This window comes from Ursus arctos, unplaced genomic scaffold (genome assembly GCF_023065955.2).
Source record: "Ursus arctos isolate Adak ecotype North America unplaced genomic scaffold, UrsArc2.0 scaffold_34, whole genome shotgun sequence".
Lineage (NCBI taxonomy): Eukaryota > Metazoa > Chordata > Mammalia > Carnivora > Ursidae > Ursus > Ursus arctos.
The window spans coordinates 26,490,664-26,515,344 of NW_026623030.1; the positions used below are offsets into that span (position 1 = coordinate 26,490,664).

Sequence of the window (24,681 nt, forward strand, 5' to 3'; positions counted from 1 at the left end):
TTCCAGTGGGTCTGGGAAAGTGAGTATTTTGCTTCCTCTTACACAGTGAGGAGGGAAGGGAGCTCGAAGCTGGGAATGGGTGTTGGTTAGATCGCTAACAGTGTTCGGAATAGCTAGCAAGTTCTGAATGGCACAAGCAGAAATTGTTCCGAGACGGGGAAAACAACCACCGAAGGGTTTTGATTCCCACTCTTGTGACTGCCGCTCCTGTTTATCGGAGCCCTTTCCTGGGGCCTGGCTGCATCTGAATAGCTAACATTTTACTTTGGAGGTGGAATTATATTAAAAATCAGATGCTCGTCATTATGCAAATGGCTGTCTCGCTATAGCTTAGGATTTTCGTCTTTTTATGAATTATTCCTTCTTCACTGCTTTTTCTGCCCTCCTCTCTTGGAAGAAATAAAAACAGCCACTGACTGATCAGAGGAAGTTTCCAATCATTCCGTCAGCGGATGTTTACTGAGAGTCTCCTATGTCCCGGGAGCCGTTTTAGGCTCTGGCAGACAGCAGTGAAAGGCACAGTGTCTGCCCTACTGAAGCTTACATTCGGTGGGGGAGAGAGGCAGCAAGTGAGTGAATAAGTGAGATCATTTATGTGAGTGATACATGCAGAGGAGAGACTGAAACATGGTGGGTAAATAGATGTGCAAGCGGGGAGGGCTTCTTTAGGCGGGGCGGTCGGTGGAGGTCTCTGAGGTAATACTGCAAGAGAACCTGGAGAGATGAGGAGAAGCCAGGCGCGGGATGATCTGGGGGGAAGATACTGCAGGCAAAGGGAATAGCACGTGCAAAGGCCCTGAGGTGGGACCAGGCCTGGTGGATTGGAGGAAGAGGTGGGGCTGTGGGGACCACACAAGGAGAGAGGAAGAGAGCAGCAGGAGACAAGGGTGGAGAGGGCAGGCCAATCCCACGGGGCTTTGGAGCGGCCATTTGGCTAAAGCTTCTGCCTGGTGGGAGTTGGTTTGCTGGCACGGGCCTCGCTGGCTGGAAGAAGTGGGCCATTAAAACTTAACCCCGGGGTCCTGATTCCAGGGCCCCATCTTTCAGGGGTGCTGCCATCTGACATCATCTTGGTTGTTTCCTTGCTCGCTGTCTGTTTCCCTGATTTGAATATAAGCCCCATTCGGGGAGGAACCTTATCCGTCCTGCCCATGGCTATGTCTCCAGCACCTAAGGGGACCAGCACCTAGTAGGTACTCAAAAATATCGACTGAGTGTCCCTTAGCTTTCCACTGGTGCATTATAAATGGCCCCCAACTGAGCAGCTTCAAACACTGACTCGTCCACAGCTGTGCAGGTCCGGAGCCGGGCGCAGCGTGGCTGGGTTCTCGCCCCGGGGCCCTCGGGCTGGGCTCTCATCTGGACCTTGGATTCCCTTCCAGGCTGGAGCCGTCGTGGTGGAGCTCAGTTCAGTGGTGGCAGGACCCAGTGAGAGCCGCGTTCCCGGCCGACTGTTACCTGGGAGCTGCTCTTTGCACATGGACATCACCCGCAGTCCTTCTCGGTGGCCCCGTCCAGCTTCACAGCCAGCTGTGGAGAATCTCTCTTGTGTCAACTCTCTGACTCTGGAAGAGCCCCATTCTTTCAAGGGGTCCCTTATTATAATCTCCCTTTCTTAAAGTCGTGTACCATATAACATAACCTGCCCAGGAATAAAATCCAGCATCTTCACAGTCCTGGGATTGTACAGGGTGGGACTCCTAGGCCACCTGAGAATTCTGCCTGCCAAAAGATGCAAGGCTGAATCGGCTCTCACCTCCATCCCTCCTTCTTCTTCCCCCAGAAGCCACTTCCCTGCCCCTGTTGGCCCAGCACATCTGCTTGCTGGAAGTGGCAGGCTGTGCTTTCTGGTTGCTGGAAGCTATTGTCTTCTGGCCATGGAGTTTGCAAAGTTCCCAATCTGGGCTGTGGGTCTCCATTTATGCCTTTTTTGCCTTTGGTACTATTCAACCCCAGGGCCTTTGCACTTCCTGTTCTTGCTGCATGACCTCTGTGGCTCATTCCCTCACCCTCTCAAGTGTTTGCTCAAATGACACCTTTTCAGGGGAGCCTTTTCTGACTCTTTTTTCTTCCACTCAAAAAATACTTTCTGGGGAGCGGGGCGCCTGGGTGGCTCAGTTGGCTAAGCATTTGCCTTCGGCTCAGGTTGTGATCCCAGGGTCCTGGAAGCGAGTCCCACATCAGGCTCCTGGCTCAGCCGGGACCCAGCTTCTCCCTCTCCCTCTGTTGCTCCCCCTGCTTGTGCTCTCTCTCTGTCAAATAAATAAGTAAAATCTTTAAAGAAATAAAAATACTTTCTTGGGGCACTCGGCTGGCTCAGTGAGTGGAATGTGCGACTCTTGATCTCGGGGTCATGAGTTTGAGCCCCATGTTGGGGGCATAGTTTACTTAAAAATATAATTAAGAAACAAAAATAATATATTTTAAAAAATAAAAATACTGTTGTTTTACTTTTCTCCTTTGCACGGATTTTCGTCTGACCTGCTGCATGTTTTGCTTGTTTATTTGGTTTATGGTCTTCCCACACTAGAATGTCAGTTTCCCATGAGCAGGGAGTTTGGTGTCATTCTCTGTCACATCCCCAGTACCTAGACGTATGTATTGAGCCCCTGGCACATACTAGGAGTTCAATAAACATCTGTCCGAAGAATGAATGAATGAGGGTTAAGGAGGGCAGTTTTAACTTTTTAAAATCTGTTTTTCCTCTTTTTTTTTTTTTTTTGGAAAAACCTGAGCAGGCGCAAGTGTTCCTTCCCCAGGCAGCCTCGTTATATAATCAGGACCTTCGTTCTGCAAGGAGCGTCAGCACTGTTTCAAGCGGTTATACTTGGTGTTTACAGCCTCTGCTTTTCGCTGCATGAGCTCTCCGGAAGGGCGCTGGAAATCAGGGCTCCCATGGGGGGAGAGGGCTCCTGGCACAGCGCAGGGAAGCCCCAGGGGCTGATGGGGCCCTTGCGGGTGGCCAGGCAGCCCCCAGGTCAGGGTCAGCCCCGGCGGTGTCATGCTCTGCGCGTCCACATCTCGGGGTGGAAGGTGAGCTTTGTTCTGTGAATCACAGAGACAGTCGCAGCTGAGGACGGGAGCACAGAGAGATGGGTGACGGTTCAAATCTAGTCTTTGCCACTTGTTGGCTGCGCATCCTTCTGTGGCCCACAGTATCCCACCGTCCCTTGGGCATTCAGACAATGCAGCGTCTCAGAAGCTCTCTCGTGGAGCAGACCTCAGCAAGAGCCTCAGTTTCCTTATTTGTAAGGCATCCCACAAACAGCGTCTACTGTCTCGGCGGGAACTCTCCCGCCCTGCATGGGGACCGACCCCGTGATGAGGGAAAGCCACGGGCCTCAGCCACCGGTCCAGTCCTCAGATCCCAAGGAGTCACACGTGTGAAGCCTCCTTCCACGGCTGGTTTCCTGGAGGTCTGCAAGTCCAGCCTGGTTTGTTGTATTTATTCATTCTTATTATATACTTGCCGTTTTAGGCAATTAATAAAAGATTCCCACTTCGGGTTAGCTCATTATACATTATGAATTTGTAAATGTCAAGATGATCGCAATGAAATTTTAGGTGGTGTGGTTTCCAGGAGGCGAGACCCAGGGGGGCTTTAACGGCTGCATTTAATCAACTGAGTGGCACCCCCCCCCCCCCCCAGAGCAGGTGCTGGGGCTGCCTGGGGGCCGCCGAGCTCAGCACATCGGCATCTTTAATGCACATGAATTTTCATGGCAGGGATCCTAGCACCTTCCGCAGTCCCCACTTTCCCAGACAATCCATTTCTGTCCGCGAGGCCCTCTGGTGGGTCCTACCCGCCCAGGTTTTACCCCCCTCTGCTCCAGTCCAGTACTGGTGGGAGAAGCTGAGTTGTCAGGAGGTAACACCGGCATGGCCATGCTCGCAAGGCAGCCGCTCATCCAACAGCAGCGTCTCAGGGGTGCACACGGCCGACTCGGCGCTTTGTCCCTTTGGGAGGCGGCCCTGCGTCTTTGCGTCGGGAATGGCTTTCTGAGGAGACAGAGGGAGAGCCCTGTGGTGGCTCAGAGACAGCTCCTCTTGCTTCAAGCCCCAACTCTGCCGTTTTTAGGCGAATTAAAGCAAATGCATTAAACCCCTGAGCCTCAGTTTCCTTATTTGTAAATTGGGGGTGAAAATACGCCCTCTGATTTTACTGAGATGGTTAACCGGCTTGTGACAGTGGAGGGTCTTAGTAAACAGCAAGAGAAAGATGTTCGCCTTCAATCAGTCGATCAGATGGCAAGGGGCACCCGTAGCCGAGCCTGAGCTGATATCGCAACCCTTCCGGCTCTAACCAAGGCAGGACGCCTTCCAGCAGCACCTGGACACGCTGAGAATTCATCAAAGATGCTCCGGTCTGGGCTTCTCTCTGGGACTGCCGCGTGTATGTTTAATTAAGCACTGCTACCTTATTTAGAGGTGTCGATGGTGAAAAATTGGGCGCCCCAGCTCTAGGGTCCAAGATGCAGCACTTGCTCAATGCAGACATGCTTAAGGAGAGGTGACTGTGGGGCGCCCGGGGGGGCTCAGTCCGTGAAGCGTGAGCCTTCAGCCCAGGTCATGGTCCGGGGTCCTGGGATCCAGCCTAGCACGGGGTTCCCTGCTCAGCAGAGAGTCTGCTTCTCCCTCTCCCTCTGTCCCTTCTCGGCCCCCCCCCCCGCCCCCGCTCGTGCTCTTTCTCTCAAATAAATAAATAAAATCTTAAAAAAAAAGGAAATGTGATTGCGTGAAAAAAAATTTTTTTAATATTCTTAAAGACATAAGCATCATCTCTATCTTCCACCTGCTGCATGAAAGTGTTTTGGGAAAGAGAGGGCAAGGAGGGAGCTCCCTCACGGATGCAGGAGAGTTCTTCCTGGGTCTGTTCTTTGCGTCGAATCTGTTTGCGTGGACATCTGTCCTTGGACTCCCCGTGTACCCACACACCGGTCTTCCAAAACCACAGCCTGCTCTCTGGCTGTGTGGCTTGCGCAGGGCTGATGCCTCTCCCGGCTCCCGGGTTGGGCATGTGACTCCAGCCTGCCCAGTTAGCATATCCCACCCCCTGGCACAGTGATTGGTTCAGGGATAGGCACACGACCTCACTGTAGCCAATGATATTTCTTTTCTGCCGTTCTTCTGCTGACACGGAATCCTGAGGACATTGGGTTCCTGGAACCAGCCAAGCCTGAAGCTGGGGACACTTTGATTATGTGAACCAATCAATCCCTTCTGGCTTTGGCTTTTCTTGTTATAAAATATAACACTGTTTTGAGCCCGGTGGTTCTAGACAAGAAGAAATCGCTTGGCTCTTTGTAGCTAAATGCTGTGATTTAAAACAAACGAAGAAAACATTTTAAAAAAATTAAAAAATTAAAAAAAATGCTGTGATTTAAAGAGCCCATCAACTCCAACTTGGGTCCTCTAAAGAGGAATGTGGAGGACCACATCCAGCAGGCACTGGTCTCATCTGTCCATCAACATTTCCATAATCTCACCCCATCCTGTCCTGTGTTGAATCATTTCCTGTCCCTCCTCGGGAACTTTGGGGCTTTGCAAATGTGGAGAAGCGAATGCACGTTAATCCCAGTGTCGTCCAAAATGCTCTTGAATTTTCTCACAGGAAGCTCTAAGCAAAGGCTAAAGAATAAATATAATTTGTGAGAGAAATAAAAAACACTTAAAACCGTGCACAGTCATATGCGCTCAGAAGAAAGCTATGCAGACAGGGAAGAGCCCACCCATTTCCCGACGACGGCACAATACCACCCCTCACACCCATATTTTACCAAAGGACAGTGGGTTGAGCAATTATAAAAAGTAATGATAAAATTATAACTTGTGACGATTTCATTGGATTTCTGAATTTCATTGTGACCATCTCCTTGATATTTACAAATTCATGATGTATAACGAACTAACCTAAATGGGAAATCTTTTATTAATTGGATAAGCCAGAGAGTGTATATTAAAAATGCAAATGGGCGTCGCTGTGCCCTCACGGGAATTTGAATTGGTACAACTTTTCCGAGAGGCACTTGATGTGAAAAATCCCTGAACTCTACCTGTTTTCACTTGACAATCCGTTCTTGAGGGACGTCCCCTGATCACGCCCATGTGTAAAGGTGCAGCTCGTCCTCACAACCCAGAGATCAAGACTCATGTGCTCTACCGACTGAGCCGGCCGGGCGCCCCTATATAGAGTGTACCTGGAGGAAGGAATAGAAAACGCATGAATATATTAGAGGTGGTTATCTCTGAGGGGTGGGGGTTATGCCTTTTCTGCCAGGAACACATATTTTGAAAAAAAAAAAATCCTCACGAAGTCAGTATATATAAAATTTTTTGGTATTTTCTACCATTTGACTTGAGATCTTTTGTTGAGTGGTAAATACATATCACAGTCCATTTGAGGCTTTTCCTGTATGTAGGTTTATCAGGCCGCTTTTGGCTACAGGTAGTGAATATCCAAGTAGCTGGTTTAATTCAGTTTATCATCTTAGCACAGTCTGGACTGGAGGCTTAACGTGGTGGCTCAAGGATGTCGTCAGGAGCTCTCTGTCTTTCTGTTCTGTCATCTGTTGTGGGTAGTGGTACTGTGGTGCCTCAAGGTCAAAAGAGGCTGCCAGAGCCCTCCCATCACACCCTCCCTCTATAAGACGGCAAGAGGGAAGGGGTGGACGGTAAAATGGGCCCTTTGCCTCTGTCATCTGATCCAGGAAAGTGGCTTCCCACAACTACCCTTTACATCTCCTTGGTCAGCACTGGGTCACATGCCTCCTCTAGGGAGGTTGCTGGCAGGAGGGAATGTGGTTGGCTGAGACCTGTTAGGACTCATCCCCCTGCTCTCATGCCATCAAACCAACTGGGAGCCTACTAGGAAGCAGTTAAGGCTGCATCTGAGTTTCTGGGGTCTTGGGCTGTGCGGAGGCAGTAGTGGGTGGGAGAGGCAAAACCCATCCAATCTTGGGGACTCCCGGACCCCAGAGTCAGACTGCCTGGGTCACCTCTGATCCTGCCGCTCCTCGCACATTGCTTAACCTTCCCGGGGGGTCCGTTCCCTCAACTATACGATGAAGAGATAGTTGTGAGGACCCGATGAATTAAAGTGTGTCTCCCCCAAACTACTGAAAGCAGGTGTAGTGACAGAAACTTGTACACAAGCGTTCATAGCAGCACTACTCACAACAGCCAAAGGGCCAACAAGCCTGATGTCCGAAAGCAGACGAGTGGATACACACATGTCACATCCACGCGAATGTCCTTCAGTTACAGAGAAGGAATGAGGTGCTGATTCGTGGTTCAACAGCGGGCGCTCCTTGCAGACATTACGCTGAGGGCAGGAAGCCAGACACAAAAGACCCCACGTATACGAAATGGCCAGCAAAGGCAAATCCGTAGCCACAGAGAGGAGTCTGGTGGTTGTCAGAGGCTGGGGGAGGGGGGAATGGGAGTAGCTGGGCACAAGGTGTCTCTTTGGGGTGATGGAAAAGTTCTGGAACTGGATTTCGGTGATGGGCGCACAGCATCATGAATGTGCTCAATGCCACTAAATTGTATACTTTAAAGTGGTTAAAATGGTAATTTTGTGTTATGTGTAATTTACAAAAATAAAAAATCAAACCATGGAAAGCCTTTAGAGCAGTGCCTGCCTGGCCTGTTACAGGCTCTATCATTACTCCTTACTAGTATTTGTTCTGCCCCAGAGCGGTTAAAACTTGCTCCAAAATCCCCTGCAGGAGGCCTTCTGGGTGGCCTTGTAATCCCCACCCCCACCCCCACCTGGGGTCAATCTGGGCCTCCAGGGACCATTCTACTGCTCCCAGGTCCCGCTGGGAAGCAGTGGGAGGCTGGGGGGGGGGGCACAGGGGGTCACGTTAGGGTGCTTTCTGCTTAACCACACCTGGAAGCCATTCTTCCCAGGGTCTCCCCCCCACTGGGACTCTGCCTGAAAGTGGACTTGAGCCCCTTCTGTTCTCGGTTTTCACAGGCTTTCTGCCACCTTCCAAGGGCTCAGCTCTTCATCGAGTGTCCTTTTTCAGTCACTAAGTTCACTATTTCTCGGATGGTCCCTTAACGCCCAGCACTGTTCCTTGGCGAACAAGACAGGGGCTGACCTCATTGTGGGGGGAGACCAGCAGTAATGTTTCTCTCCCGGTACGCGTGAGGCCAGGGAGTCACACTGCTATGCAGAAAATGAAAGAGAGAAATTGGACAGAGAAAGAGAGAGAGAGATGGGATACTTGCAATCCGGGCTCCCCAGAAAGGGGCCTTCCTTCCATCACTGGCCCCTTATCCAGGTGTGGCGGTTCTGTCCTTCTTGATTTCCTGTCCAAGTGAGCTCAGCTGCTATTTTGAGAGGTTCTCCTCACCCACCATTTCCAGGGTGGTGGAAACGGGAGTTGATTCTGTTCGCTGGAAAGAATGCCAGCTACCATTTCAGCAAAACAGGAATATTTGCATGGGAAAAGGACATCTTAACTGGTGGGTCACGACGGGGGTCGCCGCACGTGTGTTGGAAACGTGGGCGGTGCACAGGATACAGGGGTCTTCCAAAGCTGGGGCGAGTTCGGCGGGGGTGGGGAAATCTCTCTGCCCGGTGCCCCCTCCTTACCCCCGGCCCTGTGCGCACGGTCTTCCTTCCGCGGCTCTGGCCAAGCCCGCAGTGCCACCGATAGCCACGAGATGGCAGTGTCGCTCTACGCCTGTGGCCGGGCTGGCGTGTGGGCTGAGCTGAGCAGAGCTGGGGGCGGGGAAGGGCGCGAGAGGGCCTGCAGGGGGGACACTTGCCTGGCGGGTGGGAGGTGCGGGACCTGGGGGAGCAGAGGGCCTTGAGCTGGCTTTTAGCTGGATCTGCTTCAGTTTCCCCCTCTGTACACAGGGGGAGAGTTTAGGCTGTGTAATTCTTATGATCCTGCCCCAGGCTATGAGGCCAGTAGGCTGGGGGTGAGATTCTGGGTTTGCTGGGTGGGGGGATGGGGTAGGCTTGAGAGGAGGGCTCTGTCCAGCTCTTGGGGGGGGGGGTGTCCTCCTAGGTCATAGCTGCCAGTTCCTCCCACCTCCTCTGACCCCTTCAGGATCCAGGAAGGCCTTTTTCCTGCTCAGAGTAACGCTGGGAATACCCCCATTATCAGGGGCCTGGTTTAATATGCAGGAGTCCTCCCCCAGCCACAGGATCCGTGGAGGCAGGGCTGGAGTTCTCATCTCACATAAGAGCTCAGAGAAGTTCAGGGGCTTGTCCAAAGTCACACGGCCAAGTGGAAAAGCCACCCTGGAAAACAGATCCCTCTCCTCAGCCATGTTTACCAGCCATCGATCAGTGGGGGTGGGGGGTGGGGGGTGCAGAACTGTGCCTGTCTATCTAAGCTCTGTAACAGCAGTACTCAGAACAATATATGAGCAGGGCTGGAGAGGGGTAGGGGCTGGGGAGGGGTCTATTTTATTTTTTAATATTTTTAAAATTATTTTTTGAAATTATTTATTTTTTAAAGTAATCACTACACCCGACATGGGGCTTGAACTCAGTCCTGGAGATCTAGAGATGCGTGCTTTTCCCGGTGAGCCAGACAACAGACCCTGGAGGGGTCTGCTTTCCAAGGCTAGTCTGGGAAGGCCTCTCTAAGGAGGTGCTGTTGGCTCGGAGTTCCCAAGGGAGGGGGAGGCAGCAGTGGGAAGCGCCCGGCAGGTTGTGCCCAGAGGAGGGATGCATAAGGGTGGAGTGCAGAGGGGGCAACCGAGAGCCGGGAGCCGGAGGAACAGCTAGGATGGAGGGGGTGGGGTGGGGGTGGAGGTGGGGGGTGTTTGAGTGTGCTGAGCCAGGGGGAGTCCGGAGGTAGGCAGATGATGTGCCTATGCCCCCAGCCCTGCCCTGGAGAAGTGAGGTGGTGTGTGTGTGTGTGTGTGTGTGCGCGTGCGTGTGGTGGTGGGGGTAGTCCCTTGGGGGAGGTTGTCTGCCATCACTCCTGATACTGTATAACCCTTGGCTCAGGGACACCCAGACCTATTCACCCCTTCCCCGTGCACCCCCGCCAGAAAACGACTTGTTCTCTTTGGTCACAGACCCCCAGCCCTCACTGACCTGCTTCTGGTCAAACACGTGGGGCACCTTGGCTTGAACACCCTGCTAGGAGCTCCCTGGAGATTAGTCGTGTATGCATTTCCTCTTTGTGAGACAGAGAATTCCTAGAGGGGAGGCACCTGCATTCCATTCATTTTTTTTCTCCCCATCCCCTACCCCCTTTATAAGCCTGGCACACAGTAGGTGCTCAGCTCAGGAAACACTTAGGAATGCATGAGTGGGAAAGAGTGGGGGAGGCAGCTGGGCAGGGAGAATCCCAGGAAATGCTGACAGCGTCTGGGGGGGGGGGTCGTCCTCCTCCTAGGGAGGGGACCAGTCACAGAGAGGGGACAGATGGGCCCTTCACAAGGCCCCCAGACCCAAGGAGACCACCTGTTGTCCAGCCTGATATTTGGTTCTCCATGCATGGACCACAGGCCTTGACAAGAGAGTCCAAACGGGGCTTGGCCTGTGCATGGGTTCTTTGGAAAGGAAGCCTATTAGTTGCGACGGGAAAATCCCTTTCTGTCTTGCAATTAACCTGGCCTAGAGACTCGCCACCTGCCCCTAGCTCTTTCTTCCTTCTTTTATCTAAGAAGAGCTGAGCGCTGCTTCTGCTAATGAGCTTGTCTGTACTAATGAAGCAGGTGCCCTGTCCCCCGCCATCCCCCCTCGCCAGCTGGGAGGGGGGAGGATTGTTCTTCTGATGTGAGCTCTGGGCCCACAGAGGGAAATCAGATACATGATAATAATGACCATAATGATGAGAATGATAATGTCCACAGTGGATCCCTTTAAATGAGCTCTTACTTCATAGGTCAGGGGCTTTAGATGCTGTATGTGGGACACCGGGTGGACGCTGCAATGGCTTCCATTTCTCAGGTGGGGAAACTGAGGCTTGGGAGCATAAATGACTCGGCCCGCGTAGCATAACTAGAGTGGCAGGGTCGGGTTCTCAGCCAAGACTTTGAGACTCTTCCTCCCCCATGCTGCCTTATTGACAGCATTGCCAGAGTTTGACCCACTTTTTAATGAAAAACCTAGACACTGGAGCCAGTGGCTGGTACTTGGGAGCTGGAACCGAGCAAGGACTCCCACCTCAGGGGTCCACCTCCCATCTCCGCCTCTCCAGCTGCGTGGGGCAAGTTTCAAGGCATCTGAGGACTGCTGCAGGAGCCCCCACGTGCGCCCAGGATGATTCATTCATTGTGCTGCGCCCCCCGTTGCCCCGCCCGGGTTAGGGTGAGGGGTGGCGGCGGGTGTGTGTGTGTGTGTGGGGGGGTAACAGGTGCTATGACCCCCAATGAGGCCCTGTCCCCAGGCTGGAAGAATCCCACCACCCAGTCCCCGTCCCTGCCTTCACTACAGCCTCGCGTGGTCGCTGTGCGACCCTGCCCTGGGAGCTCGTCCCTGGTCCCTCGTCCCCTGCCCCCTCCACCCCCAGGGTGTCTTCTTGCTCGGGTAAATAAGGGCCCCCCGAGGTTTCCGCCTCACACCTGGGTAGACATCCCAAGACGCCTTCGATCTCTTTCAGGATCCCTGACCGCTCCCAGACAGCGCACCCGTACTAGTCCCGGTGCTCAGTGGAAACTCTTCAGGTAGCCCCCGACTCCCCGAGGCGACCCCTGCCCTCCCCTCCCCCCCAGGCACCCCCACGCTGGGCCAAATTTATCCCAGGACCTCTCGTCTGCGCTCAGCCTTGCAATCCCTGTCCCCTGAGAACACCGCCCCCCCCCCCACGTCGCTGCCCCATTCCAAGGACCTTCCCCTGTCTCCCCCACCCTGCGACCTTGGGAACTCCCGCCACTTGGCCCGAATACACCCCAATCTGTGTGTTTTTGGCCGGCAGGTGCCCTCTCCGGTGGCCCTGTCCGCACCCACGCCCCCGACCACCTCCGCGGATCTCGCCAGGCCTGTGAGGCCCTGCGCCCTCCCGCAGGGCCGCCGGGGAGTGGCACGTCCCGCCGCCTATGGCTGGGCGGCCGCCCTGGGCCCGGTCTCCGCCGCGGGCCCGCCCCCTTCTCCGGCCCCGCCCTCCCGCCGCCGCCCCGCCCTCCTCCCGGCGCTCGCCGCTCGCTCACTCTGTCGCGGGCTGAGGGGCGGCCGGCAGCTGGCGCGGGCAGAGGCGGCGGCGGCGGCGGCGCCACGGCGATGGGACGGGAGCTGGGGCGCAGGAGCCGCGGCGGCGGCGGCGGGGCCGGCGCAACTCGGGCCAAGTGCGGGACCGCCGGCGCGGGCGCGGGGCGCTGAGCCCCTGCGGCCCCCAGCTCCCCGGCCGCGCACGGCCGAGCCCCGGAGAGCGCGCAGGGGCGAGCGGAGGAAGCGCCGCCAGCGCCGGCTGCCTGCGTCTGGGGAAGAGCGGCGCCCTGGGGGCGAGCCATGCCCGGCGCCCGAGCGTAGCCGCCGGGGGCTGTCCCCGGGAGCCGCGGGCCGGGCCGGGCGCGCGACAGGAGCAGCCCCGCGCCGCGCCCACCGCGCGCCGAGGACCATGCCGCCCCCGGGCCGGGCGCCGCCGCTCGGGCTCCTGCTGGCGCTGACTGCGCTCCGGTGCCCAGGTAACGCGTCCCCGGACCCCATCCCCGGCCCCGGCCGCCGCGCACAAAGTTGGCTCCCGCGCGGGGCGGCCACCTCCTTCGCAAGTCCCCGGCAGCTCGCATCTCCCGGACTCAGACAGATCTGGGGAGACCCCGGGAACCCAGGGGTCCCCGGCACGTACCTCTGCCCGCCAGCCTTCTTCCCCAGACCCCGGCTCCCCTGCGGATCCCTTCAGGGCGCGCGGGGGCAACAGACCGGAGGCGCTCAGCATCTCAAGGCGGGTGGGGGCGCGCCTCCAGGAATCTAGACCCCTCCCCGCCCCGCCTTGCCCTGGTTCCCGCGGGGTTTTGCTGTGACGGGGCGTCGGTGGACCCCTTCCTTCTCCCGGTTTCCTGGTGCCTGCGGATGACGCACGGCCGTGCGTTCCCAGGACACCTGCGGGGCCCCAGCCTTGAGGTCGTCTCGGTCGGCGCAGTCTGTCTGGCTTGTCCGCTGCCTTCTCCCCGCGCCTCGCCGCCCCCCTCCTGCTTTTATCCCCCCCCCCCCACGAACATATCCCCTCCCCAAGTGGCCTCCCCTTAGCTAAGGCGCAGCCTGCTGCTCGCTTTCCGGAGACGCGTGCTGCCCCAGCGCCTTGACCCCAAGGCGGCCAGGCAGCCCCGCGCGCGCAGGGCCGCCCGGAACGTGGTGATGCCGAGAGCCATTGCCTGGGTACCATGGAGCCGGGCTCCCTGCTGGCACCGGCGCAGATGTCGCCAAAACCTAGTGAGTGGGAAAGGCAAAATAGTCATGTATTTTCTCTCTCTGCTGGAGTTTGGAAAGCTATTTCCACCTTGGCGTGGCTACGTGTTGGTTCTAGAGGAAGTCTATCTTAAAATGCCAATCCCTCCCTTCCCCTCCCCCCACCCCAAACAGTGGAGACAATCCTAAAGGCTCAGATGAACCCGAAACAGTCACGAGCAACATCCGTGTGCATTTGGAGAGCTCAGTTCTCTAAACATTTTAAAATCAGGACCCATGATGTGGGAGCAGATAGCTTTCGCTTTAGAAAAATTCTCATTTCCTTAACAAACAGCGGCGCAGACACCCAGGCTTCTGTAGAAAAATGCAACTTTAACTTTTCGGCTGTAACTGCTTTAGGGAGGTTGCATTTAGGAACAAACCTTGTATGCCAACTTAATGTGTGATGTATTTGCATGGGAAAAGTAAATATTGTCTTACTTTGAGATGCCCTTAAGTGACCCAAAATATTTCATAAAACCTTCCACTCGGAGAGAACCTTCTGTCAGAGATATCCATCGGCGTTCAGCTTTGGCTTAATGTGTGGATGAATCTTCAGCCTGCTTGGCTTCCAAGCGGCTATGAGAGCTGTTCTGCTCTCAGCCTTCTTCTGTGGTGCATAAGGAGGGTCAAGGCTGTTTCTTCCTAGCTGAAGGCCTGGGACCTGGTCCCAAAAGTGCAGTCCCTTGGACTTGAAAATTGCAGTTTTGTCTCTATTTTGTTTCTCCACGGGGGTCAGCCTTCGTGTGATGTGCTCATAGGCGAATATTGGAAGTCTCCCGGAGAAGCTGCCTGCCTAGTGCTTGTAAGAGAAGATGGAGAACCCCCCCTCCCCTCCCCTCCCTTAGCAACGGAAGAGCTGGTGCCTGGCTCTGGGCGGCCAGGTCCTGGCGGGGAAGGTGTGCCACCCCTGAAACCTGCTGCTGGCCCAGCTCCTGGCTGAGCTCCCCTGCTGCTTTCCCCCAGGGTCTCAGCTGGGCAGCTCTTTGGCAAATGCCTCCAGGATAGAGCCCTCCGTGCCATCGTCAGGTTCTTGGGAGCACATGTAAGTCTTTCACTGGTCCCTACCAGGGACATAAAGAGAGACAGTTTGATAACTCTATATTTAGCACCAGTTAGGAGAGCTAGGAAAAAAAAACAAGGCTGAAATTCTTGAAAGATACTTAGCTGCCTACTGTTGGTGGAAGGGTTCAGAGGAATTAGCTAGAGCTTCCTTCAGAGCTGGTTGGATTTTCTGGGTAATTTCTGGCATGATTTACCGACCACGTTTGGCTGAGGTTCTGGGAGAGGGGCTGGAAGGGCTCTGAGGGAAGGAAGGATGCCCTCTCCCCCATCACACAGGGACTGTCTGCTCTGTGCCCCCCCCCCCCACGTGGGTAGCTGCCATGGTAAAGAGTGTGGTGGGCGTACTTCTTTCAGCCTTGCAAGCGCTTAAACATATGGAACTGTACTTGGTAAGAGTCAGCACAAATCCCCCAGCTTAGCGACTAGGGGGCCCCCATTATTCAAGCCACTTTTGTGCATGCTACGGCTTTGCAAATTAGTGGCGCTGTTACAGCCCCTGCTGGGGAAAATGGACGCGCCTTGCTTCATTGACCCATTGTGCTCAGGGTCTATAAAATTGGGGTGGGTGGAGAGCCCCCGACAGAGGGGCCTTGTGAGTGGCAGAGTCTGCTAATGGTGGGGGGTGGCTTTGGCTTCAAAGCGGAGACACTCTTCGCCCTGCCTGGCACCTTGGCATGGCCTGTGGTATATTTCTTTCTCATCACAATAGTGGTTTGGGAGGGGGGCTTGCCTGTGTATGGTGCTGCTCTTAGGAGAGGTGGCGTCGGGAGGTGGCGGGGAGTGGTATGCAAATGCTGTCAGCTCCCCTGAGTGATTTAATGGTGGTACAGTGGAGGTTCCCAGAGTAAATCATTTCGGGTCCCCCCCACCGGATGCAGGGAACTTGGGAGGCCTGGGGCTTCTGCATGAGCTGCTGCGGTGCTCGGAGCCAACAAGGAGCATGGTGGTTGCCATGATCCAAGAGAGCCAAAGAAACCCTTGCTTGTTGGTGTGAAGTCCAGGAGGGTGGTCTCCGGGCCGGCAAAGCCCTTCTAGGGGCCTTGTTCCCAGATGAGCCCCCCAGTTGTACGCGGGTGGGTGGCTCCTTTCTTCTCTCCTGGGTCTAATATTGAACGGGCACAGAGAGGGTCCATTTCCCTTTGTAGCCATGGCGTCGAGCAAGTGCGTGCTGCCCGTCACCGTGGGAAGAGGGGGCACCCTGGCGCCGTAGGCAGCATCACGGGGCGGGAGCGGCACCAGCAGCTCGCTCTGGGAGTAAAGGTCTTGCAGAGCAAGAAGGCATCTTAGAGCCTTGCCCCTCCACGCCCACGACAGCCCCCTTCGCAGACGGGAGAGGAGACTCCGGCATGGGGAGGGACTTGCTCAGGGTCACACAGCGAGTTGGTGTCGGAGCAGACTCAGGGCTCGCACAATTTCTCCTTTTAAAAAACTCTCCACCCAGGCGTCTCTCACTGTACACGGGGGAGTCTTTCTGGTAAAGGGGCTCTACTGTATGGTCCTTGAGGGGACTGTGGCTCCATTGAAGGAGCCCAAGGTCATGAGAATGACAGCTGCTTGGTGAAGCCACAGTAGCGAAGTGTCAGCTCACAAAAGCAGCAGAGCATCGCATGGTGCTGCTGGGGACGGGGCGACGGGACCAGAGCTGCGGAAAGTGCTCCCCGTGCTCCAGGCCCCATCCTAGGCCCTGCCTGGTCGACACAGTGGAAGACTCACCACGCGGGCGGGTGGACACTCTCACTGCTCATGGCTTATAGGTGAGGATATTGAGATCCAGAGAGGCTAAGTAACTTGGCTGAGGTCACACAGTGTCAGGATTCTGGTCTAGGGGTTCATCCGTGCCTCCCCCCCCGCCCTCGTCCAGCTAGACTCCCCTGCACGGCCTCATGGGGCATGGTGTGGACGACGGGCTTGTGGATTCCAAGGTGCAGGGTGATTATCGCGTCCCTTCCACGGGCCGGCCTGAGCTGGGGGCTTGTGCTGCTTTTCTGTAACAAATACATCTGTTAATGTGAACTGGGGTTTAGAGCCGTAGAAACCAAACAAATGGGAGTCAACTCTGCAGGGACTGGGAGTCCCTCAGATTGGGTGCCCTTGAGGAGTTAGGTGGTTATGTGAAAGGCCGAGACTTTGGCAGACAGAACCCCCCTCCTTTCTATTTGGTCTCCTGTCCTGGTTTTCCATTCCAGTGGGCCCCGGAGTCGGGAACAAGTCAGTGACTAGCCCCGATCTATGGCCGACGGTGTGTTCTGAGCCCTTCAGATTTTACCTCGAGACCTCCATCACCCCGTGGGGGTGAGGCCTGGTATTCACCCCATTTTACAGATGGGGCAGCGGAGACCCACAGAGGTGCCATGGCTTATGCACGGTCACACAGCCACAGAGGGGAAGGGGTTGCACGTACGCCCATGGCGTGCCTGGCTCAGAGTCTGTGCTCTGAACTGCTACCCTCTCTGTGAGCAGGGGCCCCGAGTTTTGTGGGCGATTGATTGAATTTTGAGACTAATTTGGGCCCAGGGGATTCGGGGGTGTGTCTTAAGTTGAAGGCGGAGTTGGTTCTTTTTTTGAGAAAATTGTTCTGGGGGATTTCGGCTGCTCTAAAGTCAGCCCCCCGGCGGGAGCCCTGGGGTGCGTCGGCAGGGAGGGCTTGGCATTTTGGAGCGTTGAGCCTGCGTGGAGGTCCAGTGGGGGACTGGGCCGCAGGCTTCTCTTGTTGGTCGCCAGCATTTAAAAAGTGGGAGGTGTCAGTATCATGGTCCAGGTTTCTGGCTACTCTTGAGAAATCAGGAAATCTTGTCTAACCCTTGACCTCTCTGACACTCAGTTTCCCAGTCTGTAAAATGGGCCCTGTCTTAGTCCATGCAGGCTGCTGTAACAAAATACCCCAGGCTGGGTGGCTCGTAAACCACAGATTTTGGAAAACTTCTCGTGGTTTTAGAAACTGGGAAGTCCAAGATCAAGATCCCGGCTTGGCTGTGTTCCAGTGAGAGCCCGCTTCCTGGTTCCTTGACGCCGTCTTCTCCCTGTGTCCTCCTGGGGTGGGCGGGGGAGCTCTCTGGGGTCTGGGGTCTCTTTTATAACGTCACTAGTCACTAGTCCCACCCATGACGCTTGACCCTCATGACCTTATCACTGCCCAAAGGTCCCACTTCTTGATATCATCATGTTGGGGGTTAGGTTTCAACATATGAACTTTGCGGGGGGAGGACACAAACACTCAGTGGACAGCAGGCCCTGAACTTACCCCCTTGCTGATCTGGTCACAAAGCTGGGTCACAGCAAGGGTGTGAGGGGGGTGTCTGCACAGCCTGCGGTTTAGAGGAGGGAGGACAGGCAAGAAGGGAAGGCCGGGTGGTCTCCTTGCTGTACCGGTCAGAGCTGTGAAGTGAACGTTACTGGTGGCTTCTTACTTTGGATTTCCTTGGATTCTTGGGTGACCACCCAGGGAGAGGTGAGGGGCCCAGTTGTATCCCCAGTGGGGATACCAAGGCTCAGAGGAGCACAGGGACCCGATCAAGGCAACACTGACTCAGTGTCAGGGTGGGGTCTCCTCCCCAAAGCGCCCAACTCCTGTCTTTCCTGCCCCTAAGGTACCTTCCTGGCCTGGACTTTTCCCTCAGTTTCCCTGACCTCCGGCTTAGGTAGCTGTGACCCCAGGGGTTGCATTCTAGGGCAGATGCGTGTGATGGAGAGAGAGAGAGACAAGGAGCCAACAAATTCACACACAGGAAAGTCCTCAACAGTCATTTGTGCTCCTCACATTCAACACAAGGCAACATGATGGGGACTGACTGGGTAATCCAGGAAGACTTCCTGGAGGAGGTGGCGTTTGGTCTTAATCTGAGACCTGTGTGATCAGAAGGAGCCAACCTGGAGAAGGATGTTCCAGGCAGAAGGAGTGTGACTACTTGCAAGGTACTCTGCACAGCGCCTGGCCCATAGCATGTACTCAAGAGCTGCCCCCCCCCTTTATTCATCAGACAGATCTTAATCAGCTCTGAGCACTGTGGGGGCACAGTATGGAGAAAGGAGACACATCCCCCATTCTGAGGAGCTGGCATTCTGGTGGAGCAAGACAGTAATAAAACAATAGACAAACAGATACATGATGTCAGGCAGTGATAGGTGCCATGGGGAGAGACAAAGCACGGTCGCCTTTGTTACTTTATTCTGCATCCGGGTGCTTGTTTTGCTACTTGCCACTCAGTGTGGGATGGACCCGTGATGCCCACTGTCTGCCGAGGGAAGGAGAGAAAGAAGGTTCTTCGAGTTAAATTCCAACGTCTTCCCTTGCTTAAACCACCTGGGTCCGCAGTCGGGGTGTTCCGAACTCCCTTCCCTGACACCTGACTCCTTAACTGATCAATACCCTCTCCTTACACTTCAGTCCCAAAATAGTTACATAAAAAATCAATAGAGTCCAATTTGATTTGCTGCATTTTATTACTGAGGGTGATAGAGTGTCTGGAATCGCCTGGTGGTTTTGCGGTGTTAACCTAAATTAACCCGTTGGGGGACCTAACTCATCATGGCTGGGCTTCGGTGCCCAGAATTCAGTGCCCAGGAAGGGTGACTCAGTAAATAACGCATCTCTAATGTCTGCTTTGTGCTCCGAATGCCTCCCACCAGGGCTCTTCATGCGTCGCAGCAAATGGACACATAAAAATAGTGCTGTGGCTGCAGCCAGCACTCCCGGGGCCGACTCCGTGCGCCTGCTGGAGGGTCCCGTCTTCCCTTCCAGAGCTCCGGAGCGGCAGGCTGCCTCTGCCTGGCCTCCTGGCGCTCAGAAGCCATGGCTCCCTTTGTCTGCCTGGTGCTCTTCGTGTGGTGTCCTGTCGACTTATTTATATCCTTGGCTCGGTATTTTTCCCTTCTGTAGTTGTGGCATCTGTGGCCGCAGGCTGCTGGCGCTCCTGGGCGAGCCGAGGGGGCTGGATTCGTGGGGGTGGGGGACCACTGGGCAGAGGGGTGAGGTCTCTGCAGCCGATGAGGCTGCAGCGGGTGGCCAGGTGGGAGGGGACCCGGTTCTCCCGGAGTCTGCTCCAAGCAGAAATGTTGGTCGGGGCAGTGGAAGGGGAGGGACATGGTGTGGACGGAAAATGTCACTTTCCCAAAAATGTTTTCTAGGGTGGCGGTGAATCGGGACTTTTCGAGGCCAGGGGAAAGCCTCTGGCGGCCTTCGGGCTGTATCTGGCCCGGAGACTCATCTTGTTAGTTGCCAGCATTTAAAAAGTGGCAGATGTCAGTATCCAGGATCCCGGCTTCCCTGAAGCAATTGGGAGAGCTGGGACACTGCCCTAGCTCCTTGACCTCTCAGAGACTCCGTTTCCCTGTCTGTGAAATGGGTCTTGAATTCCCCTCCTGATGATCTTCTTCCTGGAAACTCCAGCCCAGTCTGCTTCCAACCTCCTTGTCTGCCTTTGCTCATTTGAACATATTTTTATCGTGTGCCTATGCTGTGATGGGCCCTGTTCTCGGGGCTGGTGAAACAGCAAGGACGAGACAGCCAGAGGCCGCTGTCCTTGTGGAGTCAGCATTAAGGTGGAGACACATAGATACCGGACTGAATGAATACTAAAATGCAGTTTATTGAGTGGTAGTGAGTGCTACGGAGAAGCGTGGAGAAGGGCCCCGGAGAGGGAGCACTGGGAAGGGATGTTTTGCAATTTAATTTAATTTCATTTCATTATTAAAATTTTTAAAAAATTAAGTGAACTCTATACTCAATGTGGGGCTCGACCTCACAACCCCGAGATCAAGAGTTACATGCTCCACTGACTGAGCCAGCCAGGCGCCCCTGCAATTTTAAATAACAGCATCCAGAAAGGTGACATTTGAGCGAAGACCTAAAGAAGTGAGGGAACAAGCTGTCCAGTGGCTAGCTTGGGGAAGAGTGTTCCAAGCAGAGGGAATAGCCAGTGCAAAGGCCCTGTGGTGGGAAGGTGCTTGGCAGGTTCAAGGACAGAAATGAGGCCAGTGCGACTGAGCTGAGTAAGGGAGGGAGAGTAGTGGATGAGGTGGCAGGGCTGAGTCTGGTAAGGACTGTGGCTTTTCCTTTGAGTGAGGTGGGAGCCTTTGGCAGGTTTGACAGAAGAGGTCCGTGCTCTGACTCCCAGGAGTGGAAGCAGGGAGAGCTGAGAAGGGCTACTGCACTAGTCCAGGCTCGGATCCCAGTGGTGGCTGTAGAGGAGGTCACAAATGGGATTTGGGTGCAGTTGGAAAGTTCTCCACAGGACCGGCTGACTGATAGATTTCATTCAGTAAATATTTACCGGGTGCCAACTCTATGCGTATCACTGTATTTGGAATTGGGGCCAAATCAAAATTTGTTAGCGATGAAATTAACAAACAGAACGTACATCTGTGAGTTGGGCTTTTGCCTTCTGTAAGTTCTTCCCCAACAGCCCTGGGGAGAAGGTTGGGGTGGATGAGCCCGTGTTTCTGCATCTGTGGCATGGACGTGATAACATACCCCTTGTGAGAATACAGTTACGGGGGTCCAAGGATGACCCTGGATGCAAATTGCTTATTAACACAGTGCCTGGCTCATACTAAGTGCTCAGGAAATGGTGGCAATCATTAATAACGTTGTTAGGACCGTTAGGAAGCCAGGACTTGGTTACCCTACATGGCCCTGGAAGCACAGTTGGTGGAGGTTGGATTTGAACTATGATCTGTCAGACTCTGGTGTTCACTGTCCCTGCTGGAGCCAGTAATATTAGAAGACGAATAGTTGCTGTGCTCATGGTGTGATTAATCTGGCACAGCTGAGCTGCCGGTGTAGGAGTACTCGCTTTATCTAGTAGACCTCTGGGTGACATGTTGTGTGTCGATCAAATCCTAGCTTCTTTTTTTTTAAGATTTTATTTATTTATTGGACAGAGAGAGAGACAGTGAGAGAGGGAACACTAGCAGGGGGAGTGGGAGAGGGAGAAGCAGACTCCCAGCGGAGGAGCCTGATGTGGGGCTCGATCCCAGGACCCCGGGATCATGACCCGAGCCAAAGGCAGACACTTAACGACTGAGCCACCCAGGCGCCCCCAAATCCTAGCTTCTGCATCAGCTTCCACAACATCTTGGAGATGTGGAAGTTCCATTCGACCCCGGGCTGGCTTTGGTTCCTGACAGGCTGCTTATTAGTTTCCGCGTCCCTTAAACCGGCGTCACCGAACTATGGCCCATGGACTAAATCTGGCTCTCTACCTGTGTTTGTAAATAAAGTTTTATTACAACACAGCCACGTTCATCTGTTTACATATTATCCGACTGGTTGCTCCCCACAATGAGAAGCGAGTCGTGTCAGAGATTATCTTGCCTGCAAAGCCGGAATAAACTACCTACTACCTAGCCCTCCTAAAGAACAAAGCTTGCCTTAAAGGAAAGTCAAACAAGGAATGCTCTGTAAATGAGTGTTTCTAGCACACATTTGTGGTCAAGAACAAGTATCCCTTTTAAACGTCAAAAAAATTGTCCAGCGCATCTGAATGAGAAGAATTGTGGGTTTGGTATCTCTTGGTTGAAAAAAAAACCATATTGATTGAAAGTTGCCATCAATTCAGTAATGCTTTTGAACGAGTGGGTTTTGATAATTACAGTAGCATTTATGTAACATTTTAAAAATAGTAGCACATGTGTGTGTGAGATATTTTTACTCTGTAGGCAAAGCTGGTTGGCTTACAGCTCAGAAGACCCCTTGTAGGGATGCTGCTGGAGATAACCAGTATTAAAGGAGCCCACTGGTTAGTTATTTTATACTTGGCAGGACTTCGATCAATGGATCTCTTTTATGGCTTTGTGTTTTTTCTTTTTGGGTTCACATAGCCTTCTCTATGTTTACTTGTGACACCCAGGTTCAATGCTAAGATTTCGAGTTCACTTATGGAGATGTCGTGCCAAATGCAAAGTGTGTATCACTGTACTAATGTGGATTCTTATCATTGCAAGAACAAGATTGGGAATTTACTGGACTCTGGAGCTAGGAAGTTCAAGGAAGCAACAGCTTCAGGCATGGCTAGATCCAGGGGCTTAACATGCCTAATGAGAGCTTTTGCTCTCTCACTTTGTCTCTTGGTTCTCTTTTCCTCTGTGTTCATTTAATTCTCAGACAGGCTTTCTCCACCTCATGGCAAATCTGGCCACAGTCAGCTTCAGGCTTTGTTCCAAAACCACTCATCTCTTTTCTAATTATAACAGCGAGAACCCCTGGACTAACCTGGGTGCTGTACTGACCCCCTCAGCCAGGGCCTGGGACTGTGGATGGAATCCTGTATGTCTACACTTAAGCCACGCTTAAGTCAGAAGCTCATCTCTGGAGTCGGAATTGGAAGCACGATGCCAGAAAGACAGACAGGAGATGATTTCCCAAAGGAAAATCGTGGTGCTTACATCAGAAGGAAGACAAAGTTGCTGCAACAGCTTACCAAGTGAGGTGGGGAGAACCCGCTGGGCGGGGAGGGCCCTCCCTTGTAGACGGAAGCCTCTGGTGCCCCTCCTCCAAGGAGCCCGTAGACATGCCATCCCATCCTGTGCTCGTGCGGGGCTGCTGCTGAAACCGCTGGGCTGCTTTATTGTGCACGTGACCTCTGAAGCCCCAGCCCGGGGATTTCACACATAGGTTGGTTGCTTTGATTGAAAACACGGAATATCTCGGATGCAATCTGCTAACAGCTATGAAAAGGGAAGCTGGTCTTTGACCCAGCAATCCTACTTCCAGGAAACCTATTTTTTTAGAAGTGAAAGCAGCACCGTACAAGGGTATGTGTTCAGGGATATAGCAGCATCTTCTATGGTGGCGGTAAAGAGACGACTGTCCATCAGTAAAGTAGTTCTTGGCTAAATGGTGGTATTTCCATGTGGATTACCATGTAACTGGTAAAAAGAGCAGCTTGGAGCTATAGCCGTTCTCCTGAAATAGGGCTCATTGTCAAGGGAGAAGAGTGAGCTGCGTGGTAACTTACACTGCGCAGTGCTGTTTTAATAAAAACAACCAGAGTCCCGTGTGCGTATAAAGTAGCCAGTATTTATATAGTGCGTGCTGTGTGCCAGTCACACTTGTAAGTACTTCACACAGTCATCTCCTCTAATACTTACAACAAGCCTAGGTGTGTGGGTATTATTATATCCCTTTTAAAGAAGGGGAAATTAGAGTTACACGACTTCAGTGAAGGAATGAAGGGGGTGATGTGGTGGGTGGTGGAAAAGGAGGGGCAGAACATCTGGAATGTTTGAGACATTTTAGCCACAATAATGCTGAGTTTTATGTAGACAGCTCTGCTCTTTCCCTTAGGGTTTCTGGGTGTCTGTTGGGGCTGGTGAGCCTGCCTCTGTGGGGATCCTCTGAATTTGCTGCTATGGTTTGCTGGTGCAGGGGGCTATGGAGCATGGAACTCAGGCAAGCCGGCGGGACGGGGGGTGGGGTGGGGGTGGGGATGCTGCTTTGTGGTTCCCTGGGGGAAACGGAGCCCGGGTATGTGGAGTGATGGGCATATCTGGTGAGAACGATTTCAACAGTGAGTAACACAGACTTAAAATGGTGGTGGCTTAAAAAGTAGGAGATCGTTTCTCTCCCCAGTCAGATTCTGGAGCCGTGTAGTTCAGGATTTTAGATTGACTCTGTTCCATGAAGTCCTCATGAGCCCTTGCTCCCTTCTACCATTTCAAGGTTGTGGTCTTTGTCCTCATGGTCCAAGATGGCAGCTATGGGTACAGCAGTTTCATCTTCATTCCAGGCACCAATATGGAGGTGCAGACAAAGAAAGGGTAAAGGATGTGCATCAGTTATCTTTTATGGCGGAGTCCTGGTAGCCCCATGATGCTTCCACATATACACTTCTATCCCATTGGCTGTGGCTAAGTCACGTGGCCACATCTAGCTGCAAGAGAATATGGGAAGTGTTTTGTTTTTTTGTTGTTTTGTTTTTTGTTCTAGAGAGAGAACAAGAAAGCGAGTGAGCAGGGTGGGGGACAGAGGGAGAGGGAAAGAGAGAGTCTTAAGCAGGTTCCACACCCAGCATGGAGCTTGATCTCACAACTCTGAGATCATGACCTGAGCTGAAATCAAGAGTTGGACACTTAAGCAGTTGAGTCACCCAGGTGCCCCCATGGGAAGTCTTCATTTTAGATTGCTACAAATTAAGAGTTCTGTTGCTGTGGGAGAAGGAGAGAATGGATGCCAGGGGAATAATTAGTAGTTGGTGATGAATACCTTAACATAAGGGTTATATGGTGTTTGGAGAGAAGGCATGAACCATCAGGATCCT

The 24,681-nt window shown here is 53.6% G+C and overlaps 1 protein-coding gene across 1 annotated transcript in view; it reads left to right on the forward strand.

Annotated features, from left to right (window-relative positions):
* The first annotated feature begins 12,530 nt into the window (after nucleotides 1–12,530).
* TMEM132B (transmembrane protein 132B) overlaps nucleotides 12,531–24,681 on the forward strand; it is a 356,834-nt gene continuing 344,683 nt past the window's right edge. The window contains exon 1 of the mRNA XM_044389799.3: nucleotides 12,531–12,600. Within this exon, the coding sequence (XP_044245734.1) occupies nucleotides 12,534–12,600 (67 nt within the window). The 5' untranslated portion in view covers nucleotides 12,531–12,533. The remainder of the gene's footprint in view (nucleotides 12,601–24,681) is intronic.